The sequence below is a fragment of the Kogia breviceps genome, chromosome 3, assembly GCF_026419965.1.
Source record: "Kogia breviceps isolate mKogBre1 chromosome 3, mKogBre1 haplotype 1, whole genome shotgun sequence".
Lineage (NCBI taxonomy): Eukaryota > Metazoa > Chordata > Mammalia > Artiodactyla > Physeteridae > Kogia > Kogia breviceps.
In genome coordinates this window covers 27,497,761-27,525,445 of record NC_081312.1, presented here as the reverse complement: position 1 = coordinate 27,525,445, position 27,685 = coordinate 27,497,761, and the positions used below count along the sequence as shown (strand labels likewise).

Here is a 27,685-nt window from a genome sequence, read left to right as displayed (position 1 = left end):
TGGTAGCCACTAGCTACACGAAACTACTGAGCACTTGAATTGTGGCTAGTCTGAAGTAAGACGTGTTGTAGCCGTAAAATGCACACCTGATTTCAAAGACTTTATATTATATGGAACAAAGAATGTTAGATATCTCAGTCATTTTTACTTTTTTTTTTTTTGCAGTACGCGGGCCTCTCACTGTTGTGGCCTCTCCCATGGCGGAGCACAGTCTCCGGACACGCAGGCTCAGTGGCCATGGCTCACGGGCCCAGCCGCTCTGCAGCATGTGGGATCTTCCCAGACCGGGGCACGAACCCGTGTCCCCTGCATCGGCAGGCGGACTCTCAACCACTGCGCCACCAGGGAAGCCCTACATTTTTATATTGACATTCTATTTTGGATATATTAGACTTAATGTATTATTAAAATTAATTTCACAATATTTACAATAACCAGGACATGGAAGCAACCTAAATGTCCATTAACAGATGAATGAAGAAGATGTGGTACATATATACAATGGAATATTACTCAGCCATCAAAAAGAACGAAATAATGCCATTTGCAGTGACGTGGATGGACCTAGAGATTGTCATACTTCTTAAATATATTTATTTATTTATGTATGCACACATGCCGTGCCGGGTCTTAGTTGTGGCATGTGGACTCTTAGTTGCAGCATGCATGTGGGATCTAGTTTCCTGACCAGGGATTGAACCCAGGCCCCCTGCATTGGGAGCACAGTCTTACCCACTGGACCACCAGGGAAGTCCCGAGATTGTCATACTGAGTGAAGTAAGTCAGACAGAGAAAGATAAATATCATATGATATCACTTATATGTGGAATCTAAAAAAAAAAGGTACAAATGAACTTATTTACAAAACGGAAATAGATGGGCTTCCCTGGTGGCGCAGTGGTTGAGAGTCCGCCTGCCGATGCAGGGGACATGGGTTCGTGCCCCGGTCCGGGAAGATCCCACATGCTGCGGAGTGGCTGGGCCCGCGAGCCACGGCCGCTGAGCCTGCACGTCTGGAGGCTGTGCTTTGCAACGGGAGAGGCCACAACAGTGAGACGCCCGTGTACCGCAAAACAAAAACAAAAACAAAAACGGAAACAGTCACAGATGTAGAAAACAAACTTATGGTTACCAAGGGGGAAAGGGACAAATTGGGAGATTGGGATTGACATGTACACACTACTATATATAAAATATCAATATATAACTAATGAGAACCTACTGTATAGCACAGGGAACTCTACTCAATACTCTGTAATGACCTATATGGGAATAGAAGCTAAAAAAGAATGGATACATGTATGGGTATAACTGATTCACTTTGTTGTACAGCAGAAAAACACAACATTGTAAATCAACTATACTCCAATAAAAATTATTTAAAAAAGAAAAGAAAATAAATTTCAACTGTTTTTTTTCACTTTTAAAATGTGGTACTAGAAAAATTCATATTATTCATGGGGCTCATGCTATATGAGATATCATTGTAGCAGACTGAATAGCTAATAATTTGTAGAACATGTACAACCATTTAACATATATACTGTTGAGACAATTAAATTTAAATTCACTTACACATTTTGCTGAACTCATTCATTATTTATGTTCTATAAAATATCAGTAAGAAATAAGACATTTTTGATGTTAAAGTATTGACACTTAACTGTTGGGAACCACTACTTTATAAACTACAGATTCACTGACATAATTTATTAACTGGTTTTTTGGGGAATGGGTAGAGGGTAAATAAGAGGCCAGCTAGTCAATGTGTAAAGCACTTCAGGTTGACTCTTAAAAAGAAGCTTTATGGGGCTTCTTTGGTGGCGCAGTGGTTAAGAACCTGCCTGCCAACGCAGGACACACGGGTTCGAGCCCTGGTCCGGGAAGATCCCACGTGCCGCGGAGCAACTAAGCCCATGTGCCACAACTACTGAGCCTGCACTCTAGAGCCCGCAAGCCACAACTACTGAGCCTGTGTGCCGCAACTACTGAAGCCCGTGTGCCTAGAGCCTGTGCTCTGCAACAAGAGAAGCCACCACAATGAGAAGCCCGTGCACCGCAACCAAGAGTAGCCCCCTCTCGCCACAACTAGAAAAAGCCCGTGCACAGCAACGAAGACCCAACGCAGCCAAAAATAAAAATTAAATTAAAAATTTTTAAACAAATCTTTATGGAAAGGATTCAACTGCAAGTAAAAGGAAGGGAGAAAATAGCCTTTACCTGCTGGAGTAGGGTAGATGTGATGGGTCAAAAAAGCAAGTCCTGGGGGGGTTCTAAATTGGGAGGGGTATTCTAAGAATGGAGGGAAAGGCAGAAGACCCTCTGTAGGAATAATTCCAGTAGCAGTTTCTAAAACAGAGAAGCTACAGAGAATTCCTGTCTTACAGAACCCTACTTGGTCTTTCTGAACATGTATAATAATTATTATTTTAATATACATATTATATACAGTTTATACATTTATATATAAAGTATAATAAACTTTTACTAGCTCACATAAACTTTATCCATCTGGAGTAAATTACAAACATTTTTTCTCTAATTTGTCACATATAATTTGCCATACTTTAATACTGAGGAATATGGAGGAATTATTGCCAATCCAGACAAAGAGATACTCAAGAGTAACAGAAAAATACACCTAAATAGTTTCTGCTAGCCTTTATTTGAGAAAATTTACACAAAAATCCCCAATCCAACACTTACAAGTGAATCTGTATAAATCCATAAGTCCCACATGCTTCTTTCCATTAAACAAACATAAAAACAGCTTATGACGGAGGTTTATGACAATGGTATAACAAAGATTACTTAAAACTATCACTTTCATCAATAATTTACAGGCTTTGTTGAATAACAGGTTCAAAAATGGAGGAAAGCAGATAACATCTTCGTTTTTAAAGCTGATTTGCTCTTGCATTAGTCTCTTATCAAAGGCAAATAATTTTACTTTTTAGATAAAATCAAACTGTGATATCAATGAACTTTAAACCAAAAGCACAAATTCCAAGTTTGTAGTCTTGGCATGAGTAAAAGGAAAGGACAGGAAAGAATTTCAGTTTCACAAAGTCACATGTGGGAACAAAACATCAGCAAAATAAAGTATTTTCCTCTCCTATCTTCTTCTTTGACATTTTGTCAGAACAGAAGACTATAACCAACTGAGTAGCTTTCATTGTTTCTAAAAAGGGAAAAGGCACCAGTCAGAAATATTAAAGAGTTTCTTGTTAGGCTAATGGTAGAGAACAGTATTTCACCTTTAAACATCTAAGGATGGATCTTAACTCACAAGTTTGGTTATTCTCTTCCCTGCTTGGATGTATCCTCTGTTGTTTAGTATATGTAATACCACAGATAGACTTTCTCAACATCTGCTGTCCTTATGGTGAGATTTGGCTGCCAGGTTCTCAGAAACAGTATCTATCAATTCTTAACAGCAGATGGCAATGTTGCACAAATTAATGACAGAACTACTTTTATGCCACACCAGAGGAATGCATACAGGGAGTCAAAAGGGTGGGGGGGAGGCTTTGGGGTTCACAATAGCTGGAACATTTACAGAACAGCCTGAGAGTTTAACAACATAACTCACTCCCTCTTTCCCCTTTGTACTTTATCCAGGTCATGACAGCACCGTTCTCTGTTAATTCCAACATGCTGCTTCTCAACTGCAAGCTGCAGAGCCCTAAGTCCTGTAATGCTTGTCATTGCAATGGGACAAGCCCTGTAACAGTCAGCAGGGTTTAAAAAAAAAAGAGATTACAGAAAGGACAAACTCCCACCCACTGTATTGGGAGAAGTGGGGAAAATATCAAGTGATGTTATTTTTCACTGTTGTTTATGAACACGGTCATTCGTGTCTGCACTTTCTCTTATTTACCTTAGTATTGGACTTTAGGCACCTCATATTCCCAAAGTGATTATTGGATTTGCTTTTATAACATACATTTTCAGGTATTTACTCGATTCATGATCCTTCCAGATGTGTTACTTTTTAATACTTCATATGTCTTAATTGTCTAGATGGAATACATAAGAACAGAAATTAAGTCAGTGACTTGCCATGTAAGACTTTGTAAATTTTACTTATTTTTTCCTTTGTAGAAGTTATGTTAAAAATTTAAGCAACCACATAACTGACAAAGGACTTGTATCTAGGATATATAAGAACTCCTCAAACTCAATAGTATAAATCAACTATATTTCAATTTTAAAAAAACCCTCAGTAGTAAAAAGAACACACATTCTAATCATAAAATGGGCAAAGGAACAGATATTTCACTAGGAAGATATACAGATGGCAAATAAACACATGAAAGGATGTTCAACACCATTTACTAATAGGAAAATGCAAATTAAAACCACAATGAATATCATTACACACGCCTCTCAAAATGACTAAAAAAATTTAAAAAAAAAATAGCAAATACTGGTGAGGATGTGGAGAAACTGGATTGGTCATACATTGCTAATGGGAACGTAAAATGACACAGTCATTCTGAAAAAAGAGCAGGACAGTTTCTTCCAAAAATAAACATGTGTTTACCATATAACCCAGCAACTGCTCTTTTGGGCACTTATCCCAGAGAAATGAAAATTTACGATCACATAAAAACATGTACGTGAATGTTCACAGCAGCTTTATTAGTAACGGCCCCAAACTGAAAACAACAGCGATGTCCTTCAGTGGGTGACTGGTTAAACTGTGGTACATCCACACCATGAAATGCTAATGAGCAATAAAGAGGAACGAACTAGCGATATATGCAATAACTTGGATGGATTTCAAGGGCACTATGCTGAGTGAAAAAAGTCAATCTCAAAAGGTTATATACTATGTGATTCCATTTATATAACATTCTTGAAATGACAAACTTAGAGAGATGGAGAAGAGATTAGTTGTGCCAGAGGTTGGGGCTTGGGGTTAAGGAAGGAGGTGACTGTGGCTATAAAAGGGTACCCCAAGGGATCCATGTGATGAAATGGTTCTGCATCTTGTGGTGGTGGTCACACATCCATACATTTGATAAAACTGCATAGAACTAAACACACATAAATACACAAAAAGAAAAAAGTTCAAGTGGCTGAGCACAAATATTTTAATTCTCTAAAATGAAATTTTCTTTAAGAGTAATCTACAGTTCAAAGCTCATTTCTACGAGGTGTCACATCCATTACATTTTGAAGAGACATAAAATTATGAAAGGGTATCACCAGAAGCTATCTAAACATTTCAGCTAAGGGTCAAGAGAAAGTTAATGGCGTTGTCACACAGAAATCCAAAGAGGACAATCAGAATGAAACAAGTTCAACATGGTCATACAAATGTTGGTAAAAGAACTAGAGTGGAAGCCCAAGCTGGTGAGCAAGTGGGAGAAGGAAAGAAAACATGGTTCAAACAGATCATACGAGGAAACCCAGTACAAATGCTGGCTTTGGCATTATCTAGGTAACCCCTATTTTTTGTCATAGGTGACTCTAATAATAGTCTTATTGTTGCAAAACCAGTCCAAATCCTACCAAGTTAAAAGAAGTCCCTCTTTGACTTATTGGGTGTAGGTGGTAACCCACGTCCTCCCACACCAAAAGACATCAGTTCTAGCAAGAAAGCTCCAACGTGCCTTGATGGTGCTGCTGGTAGGATGCCTTAGGCCACGCACATCCCAGCGATGTTCTGCTGGCAAAGATACAAAGTGGGAGAAGACTGGGCTTTATTACTCAATCAACTTCTTGGCCTTGAAGAAGCGACGCAGGTAGAAGACCTGCCAGGTGGCTAGACCAATGAGGCAGAACATTGAAAAGATGCTGAAGTACAGGACCCGAGTGTTTGTGGACTCTAAAAAAAAAAAAGCAAAAGCAGTGTAAATGTAATGCAGTGAGGCTCAACAGGCTAAAGGGCCAGGGGGAAAAGGCAATTAATTAGCTTCACTCCGCCCCTAGGCCTTACAGTAGGATTTCAGATAAGTTCTTTTCTTAAATTTTCATTATCCTATACAGAAATGTTAAAAATTACAAAGATTAGTACTATTAGTTTGATACACTATAAGCTGACTGAGAATATGGTCAACTGCTTATCACAGAAAAAACTGCTATTCCCTTGAAAATCTTACAAGGCTCATTTACCTGTACAGCAACAACACTGCAGTAAGCAATTATACTTCCACACAACCCCCCTTGGCAAAACTGAGGAAAGGTACGCCAGAATTTAAAGTTTGGGGATCTATCTCCTTTACGGTGCACATACTGAGAAACAAGAGCTTCCCTCCCCTCACCATTGGTATCACGCATCTCTTCCTCTCGCTTCTTCATATAGGCAAAATCATTAACAATAGATTCTGAAAGGTCTTCTAGGCGTCGTAGCTCTACCTCCAAAGGTTTGAGCTTCTCAACTTTTGCAATCTGGAAAAGAAAGGAATTATGAACACACTCCCTGAAAAAACTGCTCCAGTTAAGAACACAACATAACAGAGGAGTCTTTTTAAAAGTTTCGCCAAACTTAAAATTTCTTCTGTCATCATTCTAACACATTTTAAAATTTGGGCTTCTTCCATTCCCTACTGGTCTATATGTTTCCATTCAGACTTTTTTTTTTTTTTTTTTTTTTTTTTGGTACGTGGGCCCCTCACTGTTGTGGCCTCTCCCGTTGCGGAGCACAGTCTCTGGACGCGCAGGCTCAGCGGCCATGGCTCACGGGCGCAGCCGCTCCGCGGCATGTGGTATCTTCCCGAACAGGGGCACGAACCCGCGTCCCCTGCATCGGCAGGTGGATTCTCAACCACTGTGCCACCAGGGAAGCCCTCAGACTTTTTTTATACTTTAATTTTGATTAAAACCTCCTTAGTAGTACTATAATATGGTAGCCTATAAAATAAGATATATTATTTTTCCAAGATTTCTGACTTTAATAAAGCATTTTACTTTGCCTTTCCACTTTTGTCTAAGCAATAAGCAATATTATTAGCATAAGTGTGAGCGTCATAGTATTAGTCAAATGTGGTTTTGAGAAGAAAACACACCAAATTCCCAATAGGGAATGCACAGGAATGAGAGAATACATATAACATTAAGATAATAACTCAAACTGCAAAATTAGAGAATTCTGGTTTGCTCATTTAAATCCCACAACAGCTTTAAGGTTTGTAACAGAGCTCTAGAACCCAGATGAATCCTAGCTCTGCTTAAAAAAAAAAAAAAAAAAAAATCGCACTGCGTGTTTTGTTTTTTTAACATCTTTATTGGAGTATAATTGCTTTACAGTGTTGTGTTAGTTTCTGCTGTATAACAAAGTGAATCAGCTATATGTATACATATATCCCCATGTGTTTTGTTTTTAATTACATAGACAGTTATCAAAATAAATCTCCAAGGACATCGCTGTGTGCTAAGGAATGAAGGGTATGAGAAATAAACTGTCTTCCTTTTTCACCCCAGACCACTGTGAAACCTCCAAGAGTATCTAGTAACTAAAGGCATATATGATCAGAGAGAGGATTTCATTATTCTATTTGTTTTTTCTTTATCAATCTTAGATTATGATTTGTATTAAAATGGGGATATAACACCAGAGCTTTACAGATCTTAAAACTCATATGCCAGTTGCTCTTAAATTTTTTTCCACAGAGAACTCTTAAAAAAATATTTCTACATCTGCTTCTTTACTCCCTATACATTCTCTATACAACTCCCTACTTTTGCTTCTCTTCTGTCCAATTCACCTTCCTTGTTATTTTTCTCTGTTAATTGTTAATAGCAGTTAATGCGGGATGAATGGGAATAGTTTGAGGGGTGTTCTTGTGTTCTCTTCACTAAACTATATTCTTCATTGAAGCTGTGAAGAACAAGACACAGTTATTTAAAAGAAAACTAAAAACTGCTGTTAAGATAGGTATATAAAGTTGATTTATATTTAAGGTACCTAATTTTTATTTATTTATTTATTTATTTATTTTTGGCTGCATTGGGTCTTCACTGCTGTGCACAGGCTTTCTCTAGTTGCGGTGAGCAGGCGCTACCCTTCATTGCAGTGCGTGTGCTTCTCATTATGGTCGCTTCTATTGTTGCAGAGCACGGGCTCTAGGCACGTGGGCTTCAGTAGTTGTGGCACGCAGGCTCAGTAGTTGTGGCTCGTGGGCTCTAGAGCTCAGGCTCAGTAGTTGTGGCGCACGGGCTTAGTTGCTCCGTGGCATGTGAGATCTTCCCAGGCCAGGGCATGAAACTGTGTCCCCTGCACTGGCAGGCGGATTCTTAATCACTGCACCACCAGGGAAGCCCTAAGTTACCTAAAATATAGTGATGGATTTGTAATGATCCACCTAAGTTTTCTTTCACTGGATGTACATTTTCTTACAATTGTAAAATGTTGGATACAGTTAATAGCTTGACTGACAGCTAGCTACAGAACAGAATAAAGCTAACTGGGTATAAGATTTACAACGGTTAGTTAATACACTGAGCTAACACTCCTGGCTGAATACCCAAACACCAGGTTTTGCCATTTATCTACAATATATATCTGTTCATTGATTTCATATAGAAGTGCAGAGCAAAGAAATCCCCCCAGGAAAAAGATACAACCTTAGGCTGTTTAACATTTTCCCTCCTGATATATGCTTTCCCCTCCAAAGCTTCTTGAGTGAGATAGTATGAAGGCAACAGCATGATATATCTTTAGAGGTAAGTGCTTTAAGGCTCCTTAAATAGAAACTTATAAAAGGAACTGGAAGTGAAACTATGGCTGTACCTCTCTCTGCCAGCTGAAAATAATATTCTTAAAAATTACTTTGAAGACTACTTCTAACTCCCCACCCTTTTTTTTGGTTAAATGACAATAGCCCAAAGGCCTAAAACCCCAAAAAGGAGGATGGAATGAAAATAAATTTGGTACTGAGAATAGCCTTTGTAGAATATAGTCCCCCAAACCTGTTCCCAATCCTTTTCCTTTCTAGTGTTTCATTTATTTTTTAGCTGTACAAGAAACATATAAATATGTCCCCTTACTAAAGAATTTAAATTATTCAGAAGCAAAGGAAACAAAAACAAAAGGCCCATCTTCACAGCTCCTCGATCCCCACATCCACACAGTCCTTCCCAGAGGTGGTTATGAACTTGGTGTATATCTTTCTAGACCTTGTCAGAAGATAACACACTATTTACGCCTTTGTATGTATATAAATGTACATAGGAAAATATAATTTAAAACATACTTATAAATGCGATCATAATATATGTTGTTCTAAGGCTTCCTTTTTTTCACTTAATAAAATCTTTCCAAAAACTTCACTGCTTGTAGATTCACCTCATACTTCTTAACTGCTACGTAGTATTCCATATGGCATATGGGCCACTGTTTACTTAATCATTCAATTTCCTAACCCCTTTTCTACTATAGGAGCTACTGTAGACTCTCTACTTCTATTCATAACGTATCATCCAAGTCGATTTCATTTTCTCAATGAAATCCCTACTCATGCCTGTCCTGAATTCAGTAAATGATTTGCAGACTTCTTGAGTGGGATGAAGGTCTCTTTCCCTAAAAAACATCTCTGCGTGATAACTACATTTATTCTTGATATTAGTTTAAAATCTAGAGAACTTAAAGAATTGCCAAAAGACTAAAACAATATTGAAAACCAACTTGCTATTTCAACCATCTAACACATCATGGATACTCAGTGGAAATAACATAAATAATGAATATATTTCTAGATTTAATCTAAACCTAGAAATCAAAACAAATGTAAAAAGGTTTTCCTGTTTTGTTTTTTAACATTTTAATACCCTAACAATGTTTTTTTGAGTGCTTATTATGTGCAAGGCACCAAGATAAATTATGATCTCTGCTCCTAAGAAACTCACAGTCTCCTGGAGAGACTCACCTAAAAAGCTACAACCATAATATATAGAGAGACTCACCTAAAAAGCTACAACCATAATATAAAGCACTATGTATTAACTTCTACAACAAAGGTATACATTGAAAGTGGAATGGAAAGAAAGTAGCACGAAATTAATTACAATTGGAAGAATAAAGGAAAGCTTAACAGGAAGTGGGGGAGTTGGGTCATTCAAGTTGGACAGGATTTTAAGAGATGGGAGAGACAGATAATTAAGGCTGAGGGGAACCTGCAAACCAAAACATGTAGGGAAGAAAGTGCAGGCCCTGCTTAGGAGGCCATGAGTAGCCTAGTTATAAGTAGGCAGATGTGAGTGTGTGCACGCATGCGTGCTTGGGGGTGGGTGGTGGGTAATAGCAAATATAAGGCTCAAAAGTTAGGCTGGAGCTAAATCGAGGATGAGGATGAAGAAGGTAATATAATGAATTAGACCTATTACTATATACCCAGAATGTGATCTGTATTTTACATCTTATACTCTCACTTAATCCTCATAACATAATCCTATATATGGTGAATATTATTATTCCTAAATTTCTCAGATGAGGAAATTAAGGCTCAGAGTGTTAAATAACTTGCCCAAGGTCTTCTCAGAGCTTGGTTGAGCTAGAATTGCAATCCAAGTCTGAGTTATATTTTATTCTGTAGGAACAAAAAATTTGGTAAAGAAAACCAGATGACTAGACCAAGTTTTATCTGGATCAAAAGTGAAGTGAATGAGCTATAGTAGGCCACAAGGATCTGGGTAAGTTGTCCAGTTTATCAGTCAAACTTCGTAGGTTTCATACTGCATTACTCTAATTTTTATAACTAATAGAATAAAAATTTAAAACAAGTTATCCTAAGTATTTTAAAGTAGACGCTCTTTGCTTGCCCAGGACTAAGCACTCAAAGAGTATCATCAAGGGACTTCCCTGGTGGTCCAGTGGTTAAGAATGCGCCTTCCAATGAAGGAGACGCAGGTTCGATCCCTGGACGGGGAACTAAGATCCCACACGCTGCGGGGCAACTAAGCCTGTGCACCACAACTACTGAGCCTGCGTGCCACAACTAGAGAGCCCACGCACTGCAACTACCGAGCCCATGCACTCTGGAGCCTGCACACAACTAGAGAGAAGCCTGAGAGTCACAACAAAGATCCCACGTGCTGCGACTAAGACCCAATGCAGCCAAATAAATAATTAATAATAATAATAGTAAGAGTATCATCAAGACTTTATATCAGACAGTACAAAAAGCTAACAAGAAATCCTCTATCAATATCCCCACTGACTGTTGTTCTGCTATTCAAAACATCTGATTCAATGTTCAAAGTGTCTGTAAGAATGTGAAATTACACATTTCACGAAGGCAGGCCATTATTCTGGTCTACTTTTCTCTTCCACGGTTGGAAGGATGATGTGTGTTTTGCCAACAGTCTGATAAAAGCAAACCCTATTTGACAATGTGTACCATAGGTTCTCCACTAGGAGGTAGCATTCCCCTTGTAGGCTGCATTTAACCATTAAATAATCAAAAATATCAGAGCTACCAGAGACTTCATTTTACAAATGAGGAAACTCATGAGTCCATAAAGTTATCCAGTCCTTTGAGGGGAAGACCAAGACTAGCAGTACCATGGTCTCTTGACTCCCTACCCAGGGTCACCAAAGCATTTATTTAGCATCAAAACTGCAAAGCTCTGCTGTACAATGTAAGCAAAAATGAATCCCTGCCTTCCAAAAGTGTACACACTCAGTGTATCCAAATCGTACCTATCTTTCCAGTCTTAACCATGAAGCCTCCTTTAACCACTACTGTTAACACTGATTCCCTCTTCCCTAATGCCCTACAACACTTAGACTGTGTCACACAATTAACACTCAATCATATATTGTCATATTCACATTGTTTTTGCTTTTTATCCTTTTCCCCCACACTAGTTTGGATCTTGAACTCAACAGAATTAGAATGATATATAGCTTGTGTAGTCTCACATGCCTGATACATGGTACACACTTGTAGCTCACCCAGTAGGTCCATTCTATGCTTCTGTAAGGAGCGAACTTTCTCAGAGCAGATATGTGCTGCTGGTCCCCTGAAGCACACACTATGCACTATGCATTTACTTTCACTCAGCATTCGTCTTCACCAGGCCCACTGCCTAGGAAAAAGTTCTCTCTACCACAATATCTATCACTCTTCATCTGTAATGGTAGGTACTGTTTGGAAAAGCTTTCCCTGTGTATCTACGACACCTCCAAAATAACTGTAAAATTACTCTTCTTAAACCATATCTGAATCTTCCATTCTTCTAATGATGATCTGAATCTAAAGAGTTCAGAGTTCTATGTAATTGTACCAAGGAAAGGTATTAAATCTGAAAGACTGCTTCTTAAAACACACATGTGAAACCAGCCTCTAGAGAATCACTAGATTCTTTCCCTTGGTGGAACACTTAGAAATTCAAGAGAGAAGCTTCTTGAGGAGAGCCAGATTCAGACAAATGACTGTTATCTCCACACCCCACTCCACAGTCCCTGCAAATTTTAGAAGCATAGCAATAAAAGTGGAGACCATCCAGTGTAACACAATCAAGATAATGAAGACAGTTGTACACCCAAAGGCAAGTCTACTTATGCATGGGGGCATGTGAATCACAGGCTTCTTCAATGAAGGTCAAAAGGTCAACAATGTGCCAAAATAAGTCCAGCTAATACTGCCAACCTTAGGGCTAAATGAATGAAATTTAGAAAGATCCTATTTACTCTGTCATAGCCATTTGGCAGTTTCTAGAAAGGGTAGGAGAAGGGAACTAAAATCTACTGAACTGATCACCTATGTGTCAGGTGCCTTACCCATGTTATTTCATTTAACTTATGTCAAGAAAGGGATTTTGGAGAAAGTATATAAAACCAGAGTTCCTCCTTCATGAGGGCTTTCAAAGAAACAGAACCTTTGGAAAGCCTTCAGCTGTTGCTCCAACAAGTGCAACTGTGTTTTTGGTGTATTTGTTGGTAGCAAATGGCATACTAATAGAACCCCTAGGCAAAACATGACTTTAGTTGAGTTGAAAATGCAGACATCCAAGCAAGAGGGGACACACAAAGCCCAAGAGTTAGAGGATATGTCAGACAGCTCCTTCTTGGTGGGATAATTGTCTTCATTCCCACAACTGTAAGATTAGACAGTAAGTCCCTCCAAACCGCTGTTCTAGTTCACAGGCCACAAACTAAAAAGAAATGGCTCAATTCACATACTGATTCTACAAAAATGCCACCCTCTGAGGGGCAAATGCCACCCTCTGACAGTGGTGAGAGGTCCTTAAAATACAACAGAGGGAATCCAAAGTGCTTTATTTCTGAGGAAATAAATATTCTTTCTCTTTAAAGAATTCAAACTACAAGACTATGCTTCTTTACAAAATGGCAACCATTCTGCCTTCAAATAATGTCACCTTACATTTGTATCGTGTTTACATAGCAATTCTCATGCATTAACTAATCCTCCATAACAATTCAGTAGGTAGTGTGGTACTCTGTCCAGCTATTTAGACAGTGATTACTACTGAATCTTACAGGACCACACGGGATTTCAGAATTATGAAGTCCGCAAATGTGAGGGAGAGCTGTGTTGTGAAAAAAACATTAAAAGAAATGTGCCACCTTCCTGAATCTAAATACTGATGCTGAAGGGCCACAATCCTCTGGAGATAAAAGTCTCTCCCTTGCCTCAAGGGCCTGAAATTAAATGCCTCAAAACCTCTACATATGCTCAGTGCTCTCTGGAAATTAACCACTCAACAAGTGCTTCTATTATCCATGTTCTTGTCACAGGCATTAGCCCAGAGACAACTAATAGCTATTTCTGAGCAAGGTTTAAGGCAGCCTAGCCACAGACTGAGAAAAGGGCTAGTCTTTGGCCTGTGTAATAACCACCTGTCCTCCTCTGTCTCAGTCTGATCTGCTTTTTGGGGAGTGGGGGAGTGGGGAGGTAGACCACCGAAGAAAGCAGTGGGAGGAGTTTCTTGGTTAAGAAAGAGAATTTAGAGTTGTGTTGTAACCATGTACGTAAAGAAAGGCTTAGGACACGCCAGACTTCCGAAGCAGGAAGCAGGCAGCAGGCAAAGGAAGCACTGTGGTTTCCTTTCTGCTAGGGATTCCCCTCTGGAGTTAAGTAAAAGGTCAGGAAAGATAAAGGCCCTTTCCCAGTGTCAACAAAGTCCAAGGATGATGGAAATTCCAGGAGGTATGGGGATTCTAAAATGCCACATTGGGGGGGGGGGGGCTTGGGCGGAGTCAAGATGGCTATGTGGGAAGACGTGGAGTCTGCGTCTCCCCAAAACTAGGGCGCCTGCGGGATGCTGGTGGGGGACCTCCACCCCCAATGTGACAGGAGGAAACCCCAAGCGAATTGGTAGGACGTGGTTGGACTGAGAGGGGAGGAGAAGTTGAGGCTGGATAGGACCAGCACTCCTGAGGGGTGGCTTGCGGGGGGAGGGTTTCCCACGCCTGGAGGGACCCTTGGGGGCTCGGATCATGGGGGAGCATGCTATCCCCTGCCCAACTGGCCACAGAAGTCTGCCTGGCTCTTGGGCTGGGTCCTCCGCCCTCAGAGGCCCCCTTGGGGCCGCATGGGTCCTGGGGGCATAGGAGGGAGGCCAGGGAGATCAGGAGAGGTGGGTGGGTGGGAGGGGGCCCTCTGGGATGGTCCTGCCCACTTGAGCCTGGAGACCTGCTGAGCTCCCAGGTGGGGTCCCCCACCCTCTGAGCCTCTTCTGTTCCTTAAGCCTAAGCCCCACCCCCACCCCCACAGGGCCTTTTCCAGCCCTAAGCATATGTCCTGCCCACCACCCAAACCCTGACCCTGCTTAGGCCCAGCTCTCCACAGCCAAGGCCTTTTCTACCTTTTTTTTTCCCTCTCCTCCTCTTTCTTACTACTGTGGTTCTGTTTTACCTTCTGGTTGTTGGTTCATCTATATTTTTATTTTTATATTCTTTCTAACATATCTGCTAGTTTCCTAGTCTAATTTTATTTTTTTTCTTTGTTATCGTTCTCCCCCCGCTGCTTTTTTGCCACTCCATGTGGCTTGTAGGATCTTGGTTCATGAGCCAGGGGTCAGGCCAAAGCTCCTGTGGTGGGACCTCCAAGTCTGAACCACCAGACTAACAGAGAATCTCAGACCCCAGGGAGTATTCATCGAAGTGAGGTCTCCCAGAGGTCCTCATCTCAGCACCAAGACCCAACTCCACCCAACAGTGTACAAACTCCAGTGCTGAAAGCCTCAAGCCAAACAACCAGTAAGACAGGAACACAATCTCACTCATCAAAAAAAAAAAAAAAAAGTCACAGATGAATGATCAACGTAGAAGCCTAAAAGATCAAATAAATGAAGAGGAGGGTTTCTCTGGTGGCGCAGTGGTTGAGAGTCCACCTGCCAATGCAGGGGACACAGGTTCGCACCCCGGTCCAGGAAGATCCCACATGCCGTGGAGTGGCTAGGCCCATGAGCCATGGATGCTGAGCCTGCACGTCTGGAGGCTGTGCTCCACAAAGGGAGAGGACACAATAGTGAGAGGCCTGTGTACCAGGAAAAAAAAAAAAAAAAAAATGAAGAGGAAATAGGCAATCTACCTGAAAAAGAATTCAGAGTAATGATAGTAAAGATGATCCAGAATCTTGGAAATGCAATGGAAGCATGGATTGAGAAATACAAGAAATGTTTAACAAAGACCTAGAAGAACTAAAGAACAAACAGAAGAACAACACAATAACTGAAATGAAAAATACAGTAGAAGGAATCAATAACAGAATAACTGAGGCAGAAAAACGAATAAGTGAGCTGGAAGACATAATCGTGGAAATAACTGCCAAGGGGCAGAATAAAGAAAAAGAATGAAAAGAATTGAAGACAATCTTGAAGACCTCTGGGACAACACTAAATGCACCAACATTCGAATTATAGGGGTCCCAGAAGAAGAAGAGAAAAAGAAAGGGTCTGAGAAAATATCTGAAGGATTACAGTGGAAAACGTCCTTAACATGGGAAAGGAAATAGTCACCAAGTCCAGGAAGCACAGAGAGTCCCATCCAGGAGAAACCCCAGAAGAAACACACCAAGACACATATTAATCAAACTAACAAAAATTAAATTCAAAGAAAAAATATTAAAAGTGGTGAGGGAAAAACAAAAAATAACATACAAAGGACACCCCATAAGGTTATCAGCTGACTTTTCAGCAGAAACTCTGCAGGCCAGAAGGGAGTGGCAGGATATACTTAAAGTGATGAAAGAGAAAAACCTACAACCAAGATTACTCTACTCAGCAAGGATCTCATTCAGATTCTACAGAGAAATCAAAAGCTTTTCAGACAAGCAAAAGCTAAGAGAATTTAGCATCACCAAACCAGCTTTACAACAAATGCTAAAGAAACTTCTCTAGGTGGGAAACACAGAGAAGAAAAAGACCCACAAAAACAAACCAAACAAACCCAAAACAATTAGGAAAATGGTAATAGGAATATACATATCAATAATAACCTTGAATGTAAATGGATTAAATGCCTCAACCAAAAGACACAGACTGGCCAAATGGATACAAAAACAAGACCCATATATATGCTGTCAACAAGAGACCCACTTCAGACCTAGGGACACATACAGACTGAAAATGAAGGGGTCGAAAAAGATATTCCATGCAAACAGAAATCAAAAGAAAGCTGGAGTAGCAATACTCGTATCAGATAAAAGAGACTTTAAAATAAAGACTGTTACAAGAGATAAGGAAGGACACTACATAATGATCAAGGGATCAATCCAAGAAGAAGATATAACAATTATAAATGTTTATGCACCCAACATAGGAGCACCTCAATATATAAGACAAATGCTAACAACCATGAAAGGGGAAACTGACAGTAACACAATAATAGCAGGGGACTTTAACACCCCACTTATACCAATGGACAGATCATCCAAACAGAAAATAAAAAAGGAAACACAAGCTTTAAATGACACAACAGACCAGTTAGATTTAATTGATATTTATAGAACATTCCACCCGAAAGTGGCAGAATACACTTTCTTCTCAAGTGCACACAGAATACTCTCCAGGATAGATCACATCTTGGGTCACAAATCAAGCCTCGGAAAATTTAAGAAAACTGAAATCGTATCAAGCATCTTTTCTGACCACAATGCCATGAGACTGGAAATCAATTACAGGAAAAAAAACTGTAAAAAACACAAATACAGGGACTTCCTGGTGGCGCAGTGGTTAAGAATCCGCCTGCCAATGCAGGGGACATGGGTTCAAGCCCTGGTCCAGGAAGATCCCACATGCCGTGGAGCAATTAAGTCCGTGTGCCACAACTACTGAAGCCTGCCCGTGCTCTGCAACGAGAAGCCACCACAATGAGACGTCCGCACACCGCAACGAAGAGTAGCCCCTGCTTGCTGCAACTAGAGAAAGCCTGCACACAGCAACAAAGACCCAATGCAGCCAAAAAAAAATACAACAAAAAACCCCCCATAAATACATGGAGGCTAAACAGTGCACTACTAAATAACCAAGAGATCACAGAAGAAATCAAAGAAGAAATTTAAAAATACATAGAAACAAATGACAATGAAAACACGACAACCCAAAATCTATGGGATGCAGCAAAAGCAGTTCTAACAGGGAAGTTTATAGCAATTCAATCTCACCTCAAGAAACAAGAGAAACTGCAAATAAACAATCTAACCCCACACCTAAAGCAACTAGAGAAAGAAGAACAAAGAAAACCTAAAGTCAGTAGAAGGAAAGAAATCATAAAGATCAGAGCAGAAATAAATGAAATAGGAATGAAGAAAACAATAGCAAAGATCAATAAAACTAAAAGCTGGTTCTTTGAGAAGATAAGCAAAATTGATAAACCATTAGCCAGACTCATCAAGAAAAAAAGGGAGAGGACGCAAATCAATAAAATTAGAAATGAAAAAGGAGAAATCACAACTGACACCGCAGAAATACAAAGGATTATAAGAGACTACTACAAACAACTGTATGCCAATAAAATGGACAACCACGAAGAAATGGACAAATTCTTGGAAAGGTGCAATTTTCCAAGACTGAACCAGGAAGAATTAGAAAATATAAACAGAACTATCATAAGCAATGAAAGTGAAACTGTAATTTTTTTTTGTTATTTATTTATTTGTTTATTTTTTCTTATTAGTCATACATTTTATACACATCAGTGTATACATGTCAATCCCAATCTCCCAATTGAAACTGTAATTAAAAATCTTCCAACAGGGCTTCCCTGGTGGCGCAGTGGTTGAGAGTCCGCCTGCCGATGCAGGAGGCACGGGTTCGTGCCCTGGTCCGGGAGGATCCCGCGTGCCGCGGAGCGACTGGGCCCGTGAGCCATGGCTGCTGAGCCTGTGTGTCCGGAGCCTGTGCTCCGCAACGGGAGAGGCCACAACAGTGAGAGGCCCGCATACCGCAAAAAAAAAAAAAAAAAAAAAAAAAAATCTTCCAACAAACAAAAGTCCAGGACCAGATGGCTTCACAGGCAAATTCTACCAAACATTTAGAGAAGAGCTAACACCGATCCTTCTCAAACTCTTCCAAAAAATTGCAGAGGGAGGAACACTCCCAAATCCATTCTACAAAGCCACAATCACCCTGATACCAAAACCAGAAAAAGACACTACAAAAAAAGAAAATTGGAGACCAATATCACTGATGAACAGAGATGCAAAATTCCTGAACAAAATACTAGCAAACAGAATCCAACAACATATCAAAAGGATCATACACCATGATTGAGTGGGATTTATCCCAGGGATGCAAGGATTCTTCAATATACACAAATCAATGTGATACACCACATTAACAAATTGAGGAATAAAAACCATATGATCATCTCAATAGATGCAGAAAAAGCTTTTGACAAAATTCAACACCCACTTATGATAAAAACTCTCCAGAAAATGGGCACAGAGGGAACCTACCTCAACATAATAAAGGCCTTATATGACAAACCCACAGCAAACATCATACTCAATGGTGAAAAACTGAAAGCATTTCCACTGAGATCTGGAACAAGTGACCACTCTCATCACTCTTATTCAACACAGTTTTGGAAATCCTAGCCACGGCAATCACAGAAGAAAAAGAAATAAAAGGAATACAGATTGGAAAAGAAGAAGTAAAACTGTCACTATTTGCAGATGACATGATACTATACATAGAAAATCCTAAAGATGTCACCAGAAAACTACTAGAACTAATCAATGAATTTGGTAAGGTTGCAGGATACAAAATTAATGCACAGAAGTCTCTTGCATTCCTATACACTAACAACAAAAAATCAGAAAGAGAAATTAAGGAAACAATCCCATTTACCATCACAACAAAAAGAATAAAATACCTAGGAATAAACCTACCTAAGGAGGTGAAAGACGTGTACTCAGAAAACTATAAAACACTGATGAAAGAAATCAAAGATGACATAAACAGATGGAGAGATATACAATGTTCCTGGACTGGAAGACTCAGTATTGTGGAAATGACTATACTACCCAAAGCAACCTACAGATTCAATGCAATCCCTGTCAAATTACCAATAGCGTTCTTCACAGAATTAGAAAAAAAATGTTACAATTCATATGGAAACAAACAAGACCCCGAATAGCTAAAGCAATCTTGAGAAAGAAAAACGGAGCTGGAGGAATCAGGCTCCCCAACTTCAAACTATACTACAAAGCTACAGTATTCAAGACAGTATGAGCCGGTTTGCAGGGCAGAAACAGAGACACAGATATAGAGAACAAACGTATGGACACCAAGTGGGGAAAGCGGTGGGGGGGGGGGTGTGATGATTGGGATTGACATATATACACTAATATGTATAAAATGGATAACTAATAAGAACCTGCTGTATAAAAATATAATAAAATTTTTTTAAAAAGACAGTATGGTACTGGCACGAAAACAGAAATATAGATCAATGGTACAAGACAGAAAGTCCAGAGATAAACCCACGCATGTATGGCCACCTAATTTACGACAAAGGAGATAAGAACATATAATGGAGAAAAGACAGCCTCTTCAATAACTGGTGTTGGGAAAAATGGACAGCTACATGTAAAAGAATAAATTTAGAACACTACCTAACACCATACACAAAAATTAACTCAAAATGAATTATTAAAGACCTAAATGTAAGACCAGACACTATAAAACTCTAAGAGGAAAACATAGGAAAAACACTCTTTGACATAAACCACAGCAAGGTCTTTTTTGACCCACCTCCTAGAAGTAATGCAAATAAAAACAAAAATAAATAAATGGGACCTAATGAAACTTATAAGCTTTTGCACAGCAAAGGAAGCCATAAACAAGACGAAAAGACAACCCTCAGAATGGTAGAAAATATGTGCAAATGAAATAACAGACAAAGGATTAATCTCCAAAATATACATACAGCTCATGGAGCTCAATATCAAAAAAACAAACAATCCAATTAAAAAATGGGTGGAAGACCTAAATAGACATTTCACCAAAGAAGACATAGAGATGGCCAAGAGGCACATGAAAAGATGCTCAACATCACTAATTATCAGAGAAATGCAAATCAAAACTACAATGAGGTATCACCTCACAATGGTCAGAATGGCCAGGATCAAAAAATCTACAAACAGGGCTTCCCTGGTGGCGCAGTGGTTGAGAGTCCGCCTGCAGATGCAGGGGGCACGGGTTCGTGCCCCGGTCTGGGAAGATCCCACATGCCGCAGAGTGGCTGGGCCCGTGAGCCATGGCCGCTGAGCCTGCGCGTCTGGAGCCTGTGCTCCACAACTGGAGAGGCCACAGCAGTGAGAGGCCCGCGTACCACAAAAAAAAAAATCTACAAACAATAAATGCTGGAAAGGGTGTGGTAAAAAGGGAACCTTCCTGCACTGTTGGTGGGAATGTAAATTGATACAACCACTATGGTGAACAGTATGGAGGTTTTTTAAAAAACTAAAAATAGAACTACCATGTGACCCAACAATCCCACTGCTACTGGGCATACACCCTAAGAAAAACATAATTCAAAAGAAGACTTGTACCACAATGTTCGTTGCAGCACTATTTACAATGGCCAGGACATGGAAGCAACCTAAATGCGCATCGACAGATGAATGGATAAAGAAGATGTGGCACATATATATATAATGGAATATTACTCAGCCATAAAAAGAAACAAAATTGAGTTATTTGTAGTGAGGTGGATGGACCTAGAGTCTGTCATACAGAGTGAAGTAAGTCGGAAAGAGAAAATCAAATACCATATGCCAACACATATATACAGAATCTAAAAAAAAAAATGGTACTAATGAACCTAGTGGCAGGGTAGGAATAAAGACGTAGACATGGAGAATGGACTTGAGGACACGGGGTGAAGGGGGAAGCTGGGGCAAAATGAGAGTAGCATCGACATATATACACTACCGAATGTAAAATAGCTAGTGGGAAGCAGCTGCATAGCACAGGGAGATCAGCTCCATGCTTTGCGATGACCTAGAGGGGTGGGATAGGGAGGGTGGGAGGGAGGCTCAAGAGGGTGGTGACATGGGGATGTATGTGTGCATGTGGCTGATTCGCTTTGTTGTGCAACAGAGGCTAGCACAGTATTGTGAAGCAGCTATACTCCAATAAAGATATATTAAAAAAATAATTAAAAAATGCCATACGATAGTGACGTCCACATCATTCTATATGTTAACTCACAATAATACCATCTGTTTTAGAGAAAAACAAGCTATGTCTAATATCCAATATGAGGTTGAGAATATAGCAGCAGTACTCAAGAACTGAAAATCATTTAACCTATTCTTCTACCTCATGATAATACATTTTTCTTAGTGTTTTATACCGTACAACAGTGCTTTAACTTACATGATCTTATTTAGATATAATTAGGATTCTTGGATTTTTCAGTTTACTCTTAAGTTCATCAAACAAAGAAGCTCTTGCTTTATTTCTTTTACTTAAACTAGCCTGGAGACAGAAACAAGCAAACCAGTCTCCACTAGGAATTGTCTTCCATTCACAACTGCATCACTTGCTCCTGTTTATTCCCTACAAATAACTCAGTCTAGTTTTGTTCAACTGAACACACACATGAACTAGGAAAAAAGAGGAAAGACCCGGAGAGCTGCAATCATTGTAGTACTACTTCCTGTTGTAGAACCAGTCAGTCGCTTCCAATCTTCCATTTTGGGATATTTCCCTTCCAAGTTCTGACCAAAGATAGAATAACCTCTCCTGTTCCAACATTCCTAAAAAATTCTCTTAAATCACTTGAAACAACTTTCCTTTGTTTATTCAGTTTACATTCTTCAAAAGCCATTTACATTTCCTGTACCCCACCTCTTCTTCATGCCTTCAGGTACTGCTGTAAAAAGACTATCTCGGTACAAACACTCTTATCTTTCTGTAAAGATCAATCCTCCAGTCTTAAATAGTTCTTGTGGTTTTTCAAAGGTACTCTTCATTTGAAGAACCATTTTGTGCTGCCCCCAGAGTCTCTCACAATAATTGAGATTAAGAGAGCTTGGTCTCCCTTCCCCTAATTCTATGCACACTTCCACCTCCCTACCGCCCAAATAAATGCCTATTTTTATTCTCTACAATACTTCCCGTCAGCAAAACTCCTAGTCTCTTGCAGTTTTTTCTTCCATCTTGCTCTCTCTCTGAAAAATTTGAAATTATTTTAACTAAAAGCTACTTTTGATTATTGTGTTTCTCAAAGACAGCACAACTGTTCAAGTCTAAAACAGCACTGAATCTATGCCCTAGCTATATATATAGCTGTCAGTCTGGGAATAAAAGCCATAGGAATTTTTTAAAAAATCACTTTTCTTAACCTTGAACATTAACATAAATGAATTCCAGCTTTTACAAATTATAAATATATATATCTGGTTTCAGATGTCTCAAGAGCACTAACGGCATATGCTTGAGTTTTATCACACCAACATTTCTATGGGACAGGTGGTCCAGTCATTTGGCTGACAGCACAGCCAGAATTATTGTTCAAGGCTGTTAACACAACTTTTTATATCAAGCTGCTTATCACATGACTGCTGAGAAAACCACAGCCTCCTGGGCAAAGCACAGCTTGTTGGCCTGACTAGGTCACAGAAACCTCACAGAACAGCAAGCTACTGCCTCTACTGGCTGTTAGAGCAGGACATACCTCTTCGTAATTTTTCGCCTCCACTCCATGCTTCATGTCTAGGATCACGAGTTGGTCAGGTATCCGCCCTGTTCCTGAGAAAGAAATAAAAGGATTCATTGTGCGGAATATTTAAAATTCCGGGAAATCACCCACCCACCCTCCCTCTCCCTAAGCCCTACCCTCTCAATAGAGGGAAACAGCGGCAACTCCTCCCCCTACTCAGCTGCAGAAAATTCCTGGCTCTAGCTAAAAATCACAAGCATTGCAGACAAAGCCTCTATCTGTGTGGGGTGCCAGAAAGTGACAAGAACATGCTGCTGGCAAACATCTCTGAGGGAGCAGGACACAAGATACTGCAGCTGGTACTACAGAGGAACAGAACAGGGGAACAGAAAACACACAGGCTCTCACTGGATTAGGAAATAAAAGTCACAACAGCATACAATTGAGTGGCATATAGACCAATAGGTAGTGGGCACCAACTTAGGCTGAAAAGGCACATTTCCACATCTGAAAAGGTTGACCTGTGAAATTTTGAGAGAAGGATTACTGGGTATACGCTAAGCTTGAATTTACTTAATACAAATATGAGTACTGAAAAGTACATAGGATTTGTCTACTATTCCACTTATTTCAAACATTTTGGTCAATGTAAGGCCATTTCAATAGGTAAATAAAGTGTTATGGGACTATTCCCACAAAGCCTTTTAGAAGAGCCCAAGAAGAAACTTAACAGTAAAATTCTCAGGGATACTTCTTACAAACAGAAAAGTCTATTTGGGATAGTAGGACCAACAGAGCAATGTTCATATTAGAAAAGATAATCTGATTCAGCTTGATCAAAAGGAATTCTATTCTTAAATCATCAAGTAGGATAAAGGTAAAGATTCAAAAGAGGCCCAGAAAACTGCTCAGTCTCAATCTCCTGGAATTCACCTGATTACTTGTATAATTAAAAACTGCCTGCATGAAATTAGGAGTTTTGGGAAATACTGCCAGTTAAGCATCGTGGTTCCTGAGACCGTACCCTGAGAAACACTGGAGATTTTCTGAAATGTCAATTCAAAAACTACTCATTGGGCTTCCCTGGTGGCGCAGTGGTTGAGAGTCCGCCTGCCGATGCAGGGGACACGGGTTCGTGCCCCGGTCCGGGAGGATCCCACATGCCGCGGAGTGGCTGGGCCCGTGAGCCATGGCTGCTGAGCCTGCACGTCCAGAGCCTGTGGTCCGCAACGGGAGAGGCCACAGCAGTGGGAGGCCCGCGTACCGCAAAAAAACCAAAAAAAACAAAAAAAAAACTACTCATTGAGAACTCACAAGGCGCTAGAACCATGCTGGAGATTGCAATCTCTGCCTTCAATAATTCTATGGGCATCTAAGACATAAATATGCATACCAGCTACAGTGAAAATGCAAAGCACATAAAACTTTAAGGAAAAAACAAAAATGGTTCAGACAATCCCAGCTATGGAGCAAAGGTTAGAAGAGGGAAGAGATTAGTTGTGGACAGACTTCACTTGAGAGGTAGCACCTGACGGCAGACAAAGTATCTGGATGACAGAAGGGAACACATGAACAAAGACTCAGCTATTGAAAGGATTGTGGCATGTTTAAAAGACAGTAAAGAAATTCTTTTGGATAGACTACAAAGATCAATTTGAAAGCAATAAAATAAGACTGAATAGGTAGGATCAAGAAACTAAGCCAAGGACTTCCCTGGTGGCGCAGTGGTTAAGAATCTGCCTGCCAATGCAGGGGACGCTGGTTCGAGCCCTGGTCCGGAAAGATCCCACATGCCGCGGAGCAACTAAGCCAGTGCGCCCCGACTACTGAAGCCCATGTGCCTAGAGCCCGTACTCTGCAACAAAGAGAAGCCACTGCAATGAGAAGCCTGCACACGCAATAAAGGGCAGACCCCACCTGCTGCAACTAGAGAAAGCACACATGCAGCAATGGAAACCCAATACAGCCAAAAATAAATAAATAAATAAATACGTTTATTTAAAAAAAAAAAGAAAGAAACTAAGCCAAGTCACAGATACCTTCTGGGCATTAAGCCAATTAGGTTTCCAAAACAAAAGAAAGCAAAACAAAAAGTGATACCCAGAGAGGTATCTTCTCCCAAATCCAACGTGCAAACCTGATCACAGCACTGCCCATAAGAGATTCAATGTAAATATTTGCTTCTCCTTCCTCACTTAAAAAGTCGTGAAATCCAAGCAGCTCACAGCTCTGCCTGGTCCAAATGATCAAGATATTCTCTTCCTAACAGACTCTTCTCACTATCTCTGTTTGCCAGAGCACAGCTTTAGCATTATTCAAACACGAATGAAACCACAAAACCACAGACCATCTGAGTCCAGACCACACAATTTCTTGCACAGAACAGCCAGCCCATCCCCTTAGCTGACATCATGGCCATAAAGGGTCTCCTCTGTAAAAAGACCCTTTGAAATTTCTCTCTGCATTTGCCTGACAAATAGACAGTCTTTTAAAAGGTGCTCCAAAGACTACAAGGTATCAGGTCTTCATACCAGAATAAACAGCTGAATAAACACAAATGAAACTAGAAATTGAGTGCTGGCTATAACGTGTGTGTGTACACATACATTCACACATATATACACACACATTTTTGAACTAGTTCCTAGGCATTTACATGCACAGCATCAGCATATGAGAAATTCAGAACAAAAGATAATCTCTGCCTTCAAAGAGTTCAAAATTGGGAATGTAAGATATACACACGAGACACTTAAACAACACAAGGCTGTGTGTGTGAGATATATATATATTCAAATACTTAAATAAACAATCCAATCAGTAAGTGATGCACTATTCAGAGGAAGCCACAGTGACCTCCTTGCTGTTTCTGAGACATGCTCAGCGTCTTAAGGTGTTTGTTTTTTCTCCAAAGCCCTCATTACCATCTGACTTCTTTTTTTAAATAAATAAATAAATAAATAAAATAAATTTATTTATGGCTGCATTGGGTCTTCGTTGCTGCACGCGGGCTTTTCTCTAGTTGCGGCGAGCAGGGTTTACTCTGTTGCGGTGTGCAAGGCTTCTCCTATTGTGGAGCATGTGCTCTAGGAGCACAGGCTTCAGTAGTTGTGGCTCCTGGGCTCTAGAGCGCAGCCTCAGTAGTTGTGGCGCACAGGCTTAGTTGCTCCGCGGCATGTAGGAGCTTCCTGGACCAGGGCTCGAACCTGTGTCTCCCGCGTTGGCAGGTGGATTCTTAACCACTGCGCCACCAGGGAAGCCCCCGTTTGACTTATATTTGTCCATTGTCTGCTTGCTCCAATGAAAATGTAAGCTCCACTGAGAACAGAGACTTCTGTTTTATTCACTGCTATATCCCTAACACCTAGAACAGCGATGGATGAATCAATCAATTGATTGAGATATCAAGCAGACTAGAACGGCTGAGGGATGCATTCTAAAAGAACTAAAGGTAGGGACTTCCCTTTGGTCCAGTGGGTAAGACTCCACGCTCCCAATGCAGGGGGCCCAGGTTCAATCCCTGGCAGGGGAACTAGGTCCCACATGCATGCCGCACCTAAGAGTCTGCATGCTGCAACTAAGAAGTCTGCATGCCACAACTAAACACGACGCAACAAAGATCCCACGTGGGGCAACTAAGATTTGGCACGGCCGAAACAAATAAATAAATATTTAAAAAGAAAAACAAAAAACCCCCAAAACTAAAGGTAAACCTATGTTCATATGCGAAGAGAGCATTCCAACAAATGAATAAATGTGACATGTTTAGAAGGCAGAGCAAACCAGAATGACTGGGGCCTGATGGGCAGAGGAAGATAAGGTTGGATGGAGCAAGAGTATAAAGACTATTCAAAGCCACGATGCCTAAAATCCCTTCTAGCTTGAAAATGTCATGATTCTGTGTTTCATTCTATAGAACAGGAATATTACTGCCACTACAAAGAAGGGAAAGCTTCTGAAAAAGGACTGACATAATGAAAGATGTGTTTTAGGAGATAAATCTGGTGGCACTATTTGGATATATTAAAAGCAGGGATATCAGTTAGAAGGCTAATGACATGATCCATGATTTGAAAGATTAGAGTTCAGATCTGTGTGGTGGCAGATACAGGAGGTATTTTGAAAGAAGTATCAGCATAACTTGATGACAGACTGGAAAAGACAAAAGTATGTAATTTCAAATATGTGAGCCCAAGTAACTGGAAGGATGGTGTACTGATGAGTGAGGGGAACTAATTTGAAAGAGTAGGTCATGAATACAGTCTTAGATGTCTGAGTTTTGAGGTAAGAATAGCACAACCATGTAGAAATGTCTAGAATACTGTTGAGACATCCTGGAACTGGCAGGGGTGGGGGCAGGGAGAAGGGTATCAGTCATGAAATCACTATTATAGTCTTAATATTCTATTCTTAATCTATTATTCCATTTACTTCAGGCAAACTCCCTTAGCTTTTAGGCTAAATTGACCCACTTTAGATCAAGGGTCAATTTCTGGTTAAATGTTAAAAGCAGCTAGTTCTTTTCCTATTCCTGGGAATATGTTGGAGGTGTTGGCAAAGGTGCTTGCTTTTCTTCTAGGATCGTTATGTTCTGAA

The 27,685-nt window shown here is 40.1% G+C and overlaps 1 protein-coding gene across 2 annotated transcripts in view; it reads right to left on the bottom strand.

The window, feature by feature from the left end:
- Window positions 1-2,646: 2,646 nt before the first annotated feature.
- TMED10 (transmembrane p24 trafficking protein 10) overlaps window positions 2,647-27,685 on the bottom strand; it is a 61,911-nt gene continuing 36,872 nt past the window's right edge. For both annotated transcript variants that reach the window (XM_067028064.1, XM_059055913.2), the window contains 3 exons: window positions 23,105-23,178; window positions 6,273-6,399; window positions 2,647-5,836 (listed from right to left, as the gene is read on the bottom strand). In XM_067028064.1, coding sequence (XP_066884165.1) covers window positions 5,715-5,836; window positions 6,273-6,399; window positions 23,105-23,178 — 323 coding nt within the window. In that variant the 3' untranslated portion in view covers window positions 2,647-5,714. The remainder of the gene's footprint in view (window positions 5,837-6,272; window positions 6,400-23,104; window positions 23,179-27,685) is intronic.